At 40.5% G+C, this 12,239-nt stretch overlaps 1 protein-coding gene across 1 annotated transcript; it reads right to left on the bottom strand.

Annotated features, from left to right (window-relative positions):
• Window positions 1-2,741: 2,741 nt before the first annotated feature.
• On the bottom strand, window positions 2,742-11,834 carry LOC127575273 (ribonucleoside-diphosphate reductase subunit M2). The gene is made up of 10 exons (XM_052025014.1): window positions 11,528-11,834; window positions 11,327-11,395; window positions 10,830-10,982; window positions 6,788-6,904; window positions 6,569-6,702; window positions 6,393-6,487; window positions 5,080-5,213; window positions 4,366-4,470; window positions 3,941-4,054; window positions 2,742-3,386 (listed from the first exon to the last, which is right to left on the bottom strand). Exons 1-10 carry the CDS (start codon window positions 11,618-11,620, stop codon window positions 3,234-3,236), a joined length of 1,167 nt encoding a protein of 388 aa, XP_051880974.1. The 5' UTR covers window positions 11,621-11,834; the 3' UTR covers window positions 2,742-3,233.
• Window positions 11,835-12,239: the final 405 nt, after the last annotated feature.

Consider the following 12,239-nt stretch of genomic DNA (forward strand, 5'->3'; position numbering starts at 1 on the left):
GGGCATAGGATTAAGATCAGAGGCGAGAGATTTAGAAAGGACATCAGGGGCAGATTCTTCATGCAAATTTTGGTGCATATTTGGAATGAGCTGCCAGAAATAGTGCTTGAGGTGAGCACATTAGCAACATTTAAAAGCCATCAAGATAATTTGTATGACTCTATGACATGCAACCAGAATCTTAAGATGCCATTGTGGACAAAGTGCAGATGCTCTGCAAGACAGTCATCTAGTATGCACTTGGTCTTGCCAACATAGAGGAAGTCATGTCATGAGCACCAAATGCAATAGACCAAGTTGGAAGAGGTGCTGGTGAATCTCTGCCTCACTATATGTCCCTGGATGGTGACAAGGAAGGACGTGAAGGGAAAGATGTTGCACCTCCTCCGGTTGTAGAGGAACGTGCCAGGGGACAGGCAGGGGTGGCTGGGAAGGAATGAGTGTACCAGGGAGTCACGAGCAGAGTGGTCCCTATGGAAAGTAAAATGGTGGGGAGCGGGAAAGATGTGACAGGTGACACAAGGTGCATATTTCCAGTACTTGCTGGGTAATTTACACCATCTTCACAATAAAAATGAAGGGTGAAGTCAAAAGTGACTGCAGATGCTGGAATCTGCAACAAAAACCAGAACGCAGGAAGAGACAAAGAGACTGCAGATGCTGGAATCTGGAGCAGCAAGCAATCCGTAGAAATAACTCAGCGGGTCAAGCAGCATCTGTGGAGGCAAAAGGTGTAAGTCCGCATTTGGGGTCAAGGTCCTGCTGACACATTGACCTACACATTTTGCCTCCACAAATGAAGGCTGGATTTCACTACAGGTTTACTCTTAGCTTTCTCTGTCAAGTACACTCATTGGCTCAATTTTTCTGCAGTACCTTGTACAAGTTGCCGACATTGGCAGCTCAGACCCTCATGAAAAATTGGACTATAATTGGACTCTCCTTGACTAGTGGAATTTGATAAAGAACAGAACAACAAAGGTGGTGAATTTGAGTCAACGCAGTCAAAGAATTAACATTTAGACAAGTTACTGTCTACAGGAGTGAGATAGCAGTTAACTTGTTTCCAGACGAGTCTGATGGGTTTGGCCATTCGCATTAAAAGTCCTTATTTTGTTAATTTCCAGCACTAACTTTCTGCAGTTAGCTGGACAATCCACTCAAATCCAGGTAGTGCTTAAGGTAATGGATGCTGAGGGAAAGGTACAAACAGTGAAATAGCACAAATTGATACAAAAACAAACCCACACCTCGCAAGTGTTCCCTATTTAGCTATTGCAGGGTGTGAATCTCTCCTGCTTTTCATCCTATCTGGCCTTCCCACTTGTCCTCTCCATTTCTCAGCTCCTTTCTGAAATTTTAAGCTTGCTTCATTTCTAACTTTTCCCAGGTCTGATGAAAGATCATTGACCTGAACACTAACTGCTCTCTCCACAGGTGCTGCCTGACCTGCTGAATATTTCCAGCATTTTATTTTTATTGCATAAGTTGATCAGCAAGGTCAAGATCTTCAACTCTCAATATAACTCTAAATGCCCTATTTGACCAGCATGTATTTTTCCCTCCACCCCCAGTTGGTGCAGTTTACTATTGGCCTCCATTATTAGGAACTCAGTGCATTTGCACAATAATTTTCCATTAAACTTCATCAAACCGTTTTCTGCACTAAGTCATAAGTATCTTAGTGTTATAATTGCTAATATAATGCTAATCATCTCTGGCCCTGAATAGAAAAATGTTAATTGCAAAGAAATTCCAGAATGTTATTTTATTTTTCCTGTCTGTCCAGTTTTTCCTTCATCCCAAGCTCTAGCTCACATTTCCCTTACTCCTCAATCTCAGAGATAAAACTGGTTTCATCATTCAGTGTCAGACTGCCCCATTTTCCTTGCACTTAACATGTTAAACTTCCAAAAAGGCGTAGCACAATATCCATAAACCAAGGTTACTTAAATGACAACTCTCAATAAAGTGGTTAACAATGAGTTCCCAGCACCAACCTTTCACAATTTTTCAGTTTGAAATATGCCCATGTCCAACATACTCTCAAAAAAAAGTGCAAAGTACCAAAAAAAAAATTCAAACAGTGAAATGACAGAAGTTGCTCCGCATTTTGAGCTCTGGTTAGTAACAAAACTTGGCGGGGCGGGAAAGAAAGATGTGGGTGGGTAGGACACACAAATAATCCCAAATTTTAGTGTGTAGCTGGCACAATAGTGCAACAAGAAGTGCTACTGCCTCATAGCTCAAGACCTAGGTTTAATCCTGATCTCCAAAGCTGTCAATATGGAGCTTGCATGCTTTCCATGATCATGTAGGCATTTGTTACATACTCTGGCTTCCTCCAATACATGGTACTTGGTAGGTTAATTGGTTACAGTAAACTTCTTAGTGTAGGTGAATTGGCTGATTGAGATGTCAAGAGAATAAACTGCTGGGAAATAAGTGTAAGCATAGGATTGCACCATGAGTTGGCATAGACTCAATGGGCAAAATGGCCTGTTATGGAGAAAATATTTCACTATACAAGGCAACTATTTAACTGGTGGTAATTAGAGCAGGCTCTATCCAGTAGACTTCCTCCTTGCCCTTATCACATCACTTGTAATTGCCTGCTTTTCACTCCTTATTGGTAATTTGCAATGGGTTCGAATTAGAAAGTAGATACAAGACCTGATGGCTTTAGTACAGCACCTCTAAAATAGCATTACACAAACACAATTAATTGCACACAGTTAAATGTAATGAGACTGAGTCACCTCAGTGCTGCCTTTATTTGCTGTAGCTATTCAACACAACAAAAATGGAATTTGAAATTTTATTTAGAAAGTGCATTTTGACTAAAATATTTACACATTAAGACCCACTGAACACAGCTATAAACAAAACACTGGTGGCTGAAGTATTTGTGCTCCTTGATAAAATGCCTGACAGCACCAAAGCACACTCAAGTAGCTCTACAACAAAATGATATTCACCCACTGCTGCTGTGTGCTGTAAACTATGTAATTATACAGTTACATATTTGAAGTAACATGTACATCTCCCACTGCATTAAAAAAACCTATAAAACGTGCAATCTCCAGCAATTCCTATGGAATTAGTTGGAATTCAGTTTAGTGCCCAAACCAGGTTATTATCAATGCAAACTGAAAAGTCAGTGATGTGCGGAACTAACACAAGTCAGCTTTTCAATCCTATCTTGTACTCCTAGATTCAAGTATTCAGTCCCTTCAAAAATCTGCATCCAGTGTGAAAGAATTATCAGCAGACTTGGCCATCACACCCATCCTCTGGTACTCTCCAACTCTCTTTTCAAAAAAGTTAGTTTTGCCTTCTAAAGAAATGTTCTCCATGAAGTCAAATGGATTTTCAGCTTTATAGATCTACAAAGAAACACAGTCATTAACACTTCAAGTTAATTTGGCATTTAAGATTATGCTTCAGTTACATAGGAAGTGGTCTCAGTGTCCCAAGTACTGAATAGTGCTGGTCTCCTTATTTAAGGATGCTAATATTTTGGAAGAAATTCCATGCAGCTTTATTAGACTATATCTAGAAGACACATTATTTCACAAGAAAAAAAAGTCAATATCTGCTGAAGATAAAGAAAATTCTAGATTTTTGCATCCTATATTTTGTGGGGTCTTGACAGGGTGGATGTGGAGAGGATGCTTCCTCTTGTGGGAGAACCTTAAACTAGAGGATCACTGTTTATTAAAAAAAAGAGGAGTCACTCGTTTAATTGACAAGGTGAAAGTCTACAGGTTGCCATTCTGGAACTCCAGGCAAAAGCAGGTAAGATTCTTGATAACATGATGGTTACTGCAGGTAAATGGGAATGCAGGGTCAAGGTTACAATCACATTAACAATTATCCTATTAAAATGGCAAAGTAGGCTTGAGTAGGCCTACTCCTACTCTATGTTTGCACAACATACCTTACTGAATCCCAGTTCCAACATCAACCGGTCAGCTACAAATTCAATGTAACGTTTCATTAAGATGCAGTTCATTCCAATCAAGTTTACAGGCAAAGAATCAGTCAAAAATTCCTGAAATGAAAAAAGGTTACACTTTAAGTTTCTTATAGTTAGCAGGAAAATGCAATAATGGGTATTACACTTAATACCTTGCACTGGCAAGTGTTTCATGCAGGTCCCTATGAATACATCAACTACGTATCCTACAAAGAACTGCTACTAAAAGATAAAATTAAAACTTGACCCAACCACAACCAATCCTAACCCAAGAGATCCAACCTGAACCAGGTACACCATCAGATCCCACCAAGCACAGCTCCAACTCTTTCAGAAATGGAGATGATTTGTACCCTTTGATAGAATATTTTTCATTAAAAACATACCTGTTCGATATGAACAGCATCCTGGATGATATCTCGTACTCTCTCCTCTGAAGGTTTTTGTACCAAGTGTTTGAACATCAGGCAGGCAAAATCACAATGGAGACCCTGTAACATTACAGTACCATCTTTAAGTCTGGTAGAACTTTTATTCACATTACAATAATGGCACTACTGTATGTAATAAATCTACCAACATAAATATTATAGTACAAATCCGATAGGATAATTGAATATTTAACACTTCTGGCCTCCAAACTATCTCAACCTTTGAGATTCAATGCACAAATTCAATGTAAAGTTTCATTAAGATGCAGTTCATTCCCTTCAAGTTTACAGGCAAAGAATCAGTCAAAAATTTCTGAAATGAAAGAAGGTTACACTTTACGTTCCCTGGTTAGGCTAAAAAGTGTAAAACAACTGGATCCATTTTTCAGAGGAATAGTTGAGTTGATATATGGACACAATGTGAAATTTCTAATATCTCCTGCCCCTTCAAAAGAGAAGGGTCCACAGATCATGAACTAAACAGTCACTCAGGAATCTATCCAAGATAAATTGTTCACTTTCAGCATGCAAGTGGTATTCATATTTAAATTGAGACATTCAGATATCAGTGCAAAGCTAAGGTTTAATATTGCATATGCAATATTAAATAATATTGTTAATTTTAAAAAGGTACTAGATCCAAATCCACATATGGCTTGAATATCATACCTCATCTCTGCTGATAAGTTCATTGGAGAAAGTCAACCCAGGCATTAAACCTCGCTTCTTCAACCAGAAAATAGCAGCAAAGGATCCAGAGAAGAAGATTCCTTCAACAGCAGCAAAAGCTACAATTCGCTCACCTGGTAAATTTAATTTAACATATTCAAAATGAGTTTAAGATGTGAACTTGACTTTTGTTTTAAATTTAAATGGTCAAAGAAATTAAAAACTAATTTAATTCATGAGTAGGCTATTCATTTTAGTGCAGATCCCAGCATACAAGGGATGCATTTGTGCTAATGACAGAATTTCCTGGCAAAAGCATATTGCTAGATCCACTTTTACCTAGCAAAGATCTACCAGTGGCAACCTATCCATTACAGAGGCTCTGACCATGATCAATGTCCTGCACAGTGCAGGAATTTCCAATTCTAAATCCAGTCTCATGGTGGGGCCCAAACAAGCCCCACTCACAAATCCTCTAAGAGTTGACTTAGCCACATATCCTGGCTTTACCTGCTGTCAAATAGCTTCCCTCTGCATGTTATTCAATAAAAAAAATTGATCACATTTAAATTAAAATACAAATGCATTTAACTTAAAATAAATGTAGTGTTCTTAAAAACTCTTCCTCAGATTTCCTTCCCATTGCAATGAGTGCAATCATTGAATCTTTGACTGCTGGGAAACAGGTGCTCTGCTGCTCCACTTGAGCTCAGAATCAGAGCATTGGGAAATAACAACAAGTACCAAGAGGAAGTTCTGAACTTCTGCTTGACACATGTGAACAAATAAGTCTCGAGATACTCTTAGTCACTGAGGAAATGTATCAGATGTTTCTGAGAAATGCCACACTTGTCAGTCTCTCCAATGCCAAAGATCAAGAGCAAGGATTAATTATTAAGATAAGTGGCAGTGACTGTAATGCATGATGCTAAAGTGATAGCAAATATTTGTATTTAGCTTGGAGGATTTAGACAAATTCAATCAGCTTTTTCCACTGTTGTCACAGCAGTCAAAAAAAGTGAAGTGGCAGGTTATTTCAATTAACTGTTCCCAGGGCATTAAAGCAAAGGGCAAAAACATGGACAACAGAGCAACAAGCATGCAGAAACTTATTAGCAGATAATTCCAAAATATCCAGCAACTTTGTAATTCCAAATATTTTCCTGATTGGATGCCCAGAGTAAGAATGTGCTGCAATTATATTGGATGTGGAATGTTACAGCTGAAATTGATAGCAAATATTTGTATTCAGCTTGGAGGATTGAGATAAATACCCACTTTCCTACAAATAAATAGTAATTGTCACTGCTTACCAAATGTTGCTTGACGGTCACCAATCCAACGCAGTGCCCAGTCAGCTTTCTTTTTCACACAGGGCAAAGTCTCAATTGCATTGAACAGATATTCTCTGTGAAGGAAAATGAATACTTCAAATGTTTGAATGCAGAGAAAAGCCAATAAATTAAGGCTGCTTTGAGAATCCATTTACCTCTCCTTAGAATCCTTGATGTAGGTGTCAATAAGAAGACTGTACATCTCAGAGTGAATATTTTCCATTGCAATTTGGAATCCATAAAAACAACGAGCCTCTGTTACCTGAACTTCTTGACTGAACCGCTCAACCTTTTGACAAATAAAAGCAAGATCAACAAATAATGCACGAGAAGCATCAGACTATAAAATTCAAGCTAAAAGCATTATATCTTACCAAGTTCTCATTTACAATGCCATCACTTGCTGCAAAGAAAGCCAAGACGTGAGAAATGAAGTACTTTTCCTCTGGCTTCAAGGACTCCCAGTGTTGAAGATCTTTTGAGAGATCAACCTATTAGAGCAATTTGTAGACATTAATACCTTGGACACTGTCACAAACTTCAAGATTTGAGAAGCTTCACTATGCTGCATTAAAGACCAATTGAATAGATTGCTGACTTTTGAAACGTGAACATGGAATCAGGGAATGAAGGATTAAGTCTTGAGTTTGAAAATACTTCAAAAGAACAAACTGAGAAGCAAGATCTTAGGAATAGCTTCATTCAGAGATAGATGCAGGATTGGATGGAGAATGGGATGATGATGATCAAAGAAGTGATCAGAGATGGCCCAATGTCTGAAAATGGGAAAGTGCATAAAGGAAACTGGAGACAAAACAGGATCAGATTTAGTAATATGGCATATTACAGAAAGGGGAATAAACCAGGCAATAAACCAGGAAAGGCAATGGAAAAGTACAGCCAAGGACTTGAGGTGCTGCACTGTCGATCTAATCATCAACAATAATGCCCAATAACATGGACTGTTCAACTGTCAAGATCCATGGCATAGGATCAACAGGAAGAGCAAAATTAGCAAGATTAATTCATGATATGTAATGGGTTACCAGGGGGAATATTCAGCACTTGGTACAGGTGTGGTGAGAAGATAATCTCAGATCCTAACATTAGAAAATATTGCCCAACACGAGTTTTTGCAGTGCTTATGGAGAGAAGAGAACCAACATTCTCAATGGAACCAAGGAACGTTAATAGCAAACATGTTGCAGAGGGCTGAAGAAGATAAAGGGAACATGTGAAAGGATGAAAACCAAGAATGACTGCATATGGGAATGGTGGTGCAAGATAAGACTGAAGGTTTGTTAGCTCTAACTCAAATGTAAAGAGACAGTACATTGTTAATGGCAAGACCCTCAACAGTGTTGATGAGCAGAAGGATCTTGGGGTCCAAGTTCATAGTTCCCCAAAAGTAGTTACAAAGATTGATAGGGTGGTAAAGAAGGCATATGGCATGCTTGCCTTCATTACTCAAGGCACTGAGTTCAAGAGTCAGGAAGTCATGCTGAAGCTTTATAAGACTTTAGTTAAGCTGCATCTGGAGAACGGCATCAGTTTTGGTCACCCCATTATAGGAAGGATGTCGAGGCTTTGGAGAGGGTGCAGAAGAGGTTTACCAAGATGCTGCCTGGATTAGAGGGCATGTGCTATGAGGAAAGGTTGGACAATCTTGGGTTGTTCTCTCTGGAGCAGCAGAGGCTGAGGGGAGATCTGATAGAGGTTTATAAGATTATGAGAGGCATAGATAGAATAGACAGCCAGTATCTAATACCAGAGGGCATGCATTTAAAATGAAGTGTCTAATACCAGAGGGCATGCATTTAAAATGTTAGGGGGTAAGTTCAAAGGAGACGCGCAGGGCAAGTTATTATTGTTTTTAAATATATATACATATAGAGTTGTGGGTGCCTGTAATGGTGGTGGAGGCAAATACAATAAGAGGCATTCAAAAAGCTCTTAGATAGGCACATGAATGAAAGAGAAATGTTAGGATATGGACATTGTGCAGGCAGAAGGGATTAGTTTAGTTGGGCATTTTATTACTAATGTAATTGGTTCAGCACAACATTGTGGGCCAAAGGGCCTGTTCCTGTGTTGTGCTACATTCCATATAACTAATGTCGAGAGATGTAAGTGGAAAGCAGTCAAACAAAATGATGACATGATATGGAACACTGCAAATGCTGGCGATCTGAAAACATGGAAATACTCAGGTTAGGCAGCAAATGTGGAAGATGCCAAGAATTTCCAGCAACTTCAATTTAACATTTCCAGCAATTGCACTGTTTTGTATCTTAGTTCCAACTTTGTCACTCATCCCCCCCCCCCCCCCCCCCCACCACCACTCTTTCCTTTATTTGCATCTCCTCCAGACAGATCACTTTATTAACAAACCACCCTCCCTCAAGCAGTTGCATCCTGGTCTGCACCCTTTGATCTCTCCCACCCCACATTATTTCTTTCTTAATTTCTGATGAAAGGTCACTGGCCAGTGATGTTGACCGTTTCTCTCCATAAATGATACAAGTATTTCTAGTATTTCCTATTGATGAGCATCTGCAGTTTGATCAATGTTACAAGTATGTTTTAGTTTGTTACTATCAGGCAGAATAGTGGCAAGTGCCCAGGGTGGTTTACACCTGTGAAAAGGAATTGGCTGTATTCTGACACTTGGTTGGCACCTTGTATGGCTGCTGGACGAACGGTCCAGGGGCAGTTAAGTTAGAAGCCACGTACAAGACTAATTAGACCAGGGTAGCATCTCCATTGCTATTGGGGAAACTAATGAACCAGTAGAATTAATTTATTTTCATGTTTGAAGAATGCATTATCTCACTTCTTTTAAGATTATTCAAGAAGCATTACTCCCAACTTCCACCAATGTCTCCAGTTCATTCTAAGATTGAACTTAAACTGTGAACATAAACTGGGTTGCAACACCCATCCCTCCCTCCTTCTCATTCATGGCATGTATCCCCATTCAACTTGAGACAGGAGAGACCGCAGATGCTGGAAATCTAGAGCAACACACAAAAAATGTGAGCACCTTCGCTCTGTCCGCTGTAACAGCGGAGATTCTCTTGATGACCAGCCATCTTAATTCCACTTCCCATTCCCACACTGCCACTTCTGTCTGCAGCCTCCTCTAGTGCCAAGTTGAGGCTAGACGCAGATTAGAGGAACAACACATATTCCATTTTGGTTGTCTCTAATCTGTATTTCCCCACCCCCCCCTTCATTTTCCCTTATCCCTCTTGGCACCTTTACCCCTTCCCCTCCCTCACCCTGCCCATCACCCACACCTCCCTCCTTCTGGTCTCCCCACCTCCTTCCCTTTATTCCATGGTCTCCTATGTGATGGACTCCTATTTGATTCCATCTTGTTCTGCCCTTTGCCTCTTCTACCTATCACCTCTTAGCTTCTCACAGCATTTCCCCTCCCCCACCTGGATTCACCCATCACCTCCTGCTCCTCCCCTTCCCCTTTTATTCCAGCTTCTCCCTTCCTTCTTTCCAGTCCTGATGAAGGGTCTCGAACCGAAACGTTGACTGTCCATTTTCCTCCTGTTACGGACTAGGTGAATGTCCCTTTAAGATACAGTTAGTAGTGTGTGTGTGTGGTGTGCTTAGGTCAACCAAAGATAAAGGATGTAATGACATTGTAGAGACAGATCACTTTGTTGCTGACCTATAGAAGGAAACAGGTATTTGTGGGGACAGCCACGATTCAGATGCTTTTCGGGGTGAGGAAGTCACTACAGAGTAAACACTGAGGTGTCGTTTGGGTTCCATCGTGGAACATTTGGATTTCGTAATTTCTCTGTTCTCTACATCCAAGTCTTATCTTCAGACAACGGTGGTTGTTGAAGAAGCCTTTGCTCATGTTTCACCTTATGGCTTGCTGAACTGAACTTTAAGAACCATTCCTGGACTTGGAGTTTGGGACTTTGCCCCACACACACAGAGTTTAGTTTTTGGGGTTAATGTTCAAGGTTTAACATTTTTACTTCTAACATACTAACATTTTTACTTTTATTTCTTATCATCATAAGTAGTTATTAATAAAATAGTTTTTAAACACTGAATCATGATTCAGTGTGTTTCATTTGTTGCTGGTTCGTAACACTCCACAGTTGCTGCCTGACCAGAGTTCCTCCAGCATTTTTCGTGTGCTGCTCCTGCTCAACTAGATGAGCATCAGCAGTTAGACTTTTAAAAACTAAAGTTAAATATTAAAAAGACCCCAAGCGCCTCCTGTCGGCTTTCAGGCATAATACCGAAATCGGAGAACAAAGGGATCACTTTAAACCTCAGACCGTAAAACACTTAAGGGCTCCTGAAAGATGGAATACTAACATCTGATGAAAAAACACTTAAATCAAACAAATTTAAAGATTTATCGGATTGGTAGATAGTTACCTCTTCTGCCGTCCAAAAAGACGCTTCAGCTTTCTTGTACATCCGCCAGATGTCGTGGTATTGTATGGGGAAGATGACAAAACGGCGCGGATTTTCTTTTAAAAGAGGTTCATTCTGTAATCCCGACGACTCACTGCTCTTTTCGGGTTTAACCTGGGAGAAAAATCCACGGTTAAAGAAACAACTGTACACAAAACAACACGATTCCTTACTCCGAGAGGAGGGGGTGCAAACATTTGGCGCCAATCAGCTCCTTCTCCCCATCCTCACAGAAGAATGCAACAAAAGTGCAAGTGTTTAACTTTAAGAATTGTTTTCAATTTGCAAACATGAGGTTTACGCGGATTCACTCCTAGAAGCGAAACGCATTTCTTGGGATTTTGCAACAATCCCAGAGAGCAGGTCACCAACGTTTGGCGCCACAATCTAACCGCGCACTCTGAGGTAGCGGGAACCCGGGAAGGCTGAGGCAGAACAACTCCTTTGCGTTTACTCACCTGGGCTTCTGCAAAGATGTTGCGGGCGGTTTTACTGGCCAGGACCCGGGTACTGCTTAAAGAAGGCGGCTATGGAAGAGAGAACAAAAAAATGAATTACTCCATCGTTCATTCCACGGATCGTTGGTCAAAGGATGGTACTGCACCTAGTTGACTAGGAGAAGCGAAAGAATAAATAGTATTTCCTCCCCTTTAACTTACCGTATTCTCCTTGTCCTTAAGAGAGATGTTATTCATCTGAGTAAAGATTACATTTTCATTCTTGGCGGCGAGAGGAGTGCGAGGCGAAAGCATTTTGAGAACCGTAAGGTAGATGAGTGGATTTGTTTAAAGCAAAGCGATCGGCTATCAAAAGGCTTCAGAGGAAAGCCAGGGGATTTGATTTAAAATTGGAGGGAAAAGACGCTAACTAATATAATTCTGCAAAAGTGCCAGAGCACAGTTGTGCTGGTCGCCGCCTGGTACCGGGATTCAGACTCGGACACCGCTCCGCCGACTGCCAGCCTAGCGCGCCGGTTCTCCCTGAAATCCTTTTGCGAATTTGGCGCGGATTCCAAGCCTTCCAATCAGCAGCGGCGGAACCTCCCCGGATGGGAGGTACCCAAGAGCTGCTGGCCAATCAGTACACGCCAAACGTTCGCGGGAATTTCAACTTGTCATCAGCACCCGCCTGCTGGGGGGGATTTGAGCGCGGAGACCCTGCGGGTAAAAGAACAAAATGATATTCACCGGTTTGGCGGGAAACACGTCAATGTATTAAATTTCACAATAGATTTTTATTTTATATTAATTTTTAAGATATTTAAATCGTACGATTCAGAAACTTTTTTAAAAAGCTCATCATAACTGTTGCCTTAAAATGTGCAAGTCACTACCGGTTTCCCAACCGATTTTAAATTAAAGGAAATGCCTT

Source organism: Pristis pectinata, chromosome 10 (assembly GCF_009764475.1).
Source record: "Pristis pectinata isolate sPriPec2 chromosome 10, sPriPec2.1.pri, whole genome shotgun sequence".
Taxonomy (NCBI): domain Eukaryota; kingdom Metazoa; phylum Chordata; class Chondrichthyes; order Rhinopristiformes; family Pristidae; genus Pristis; species Pristis pectinata.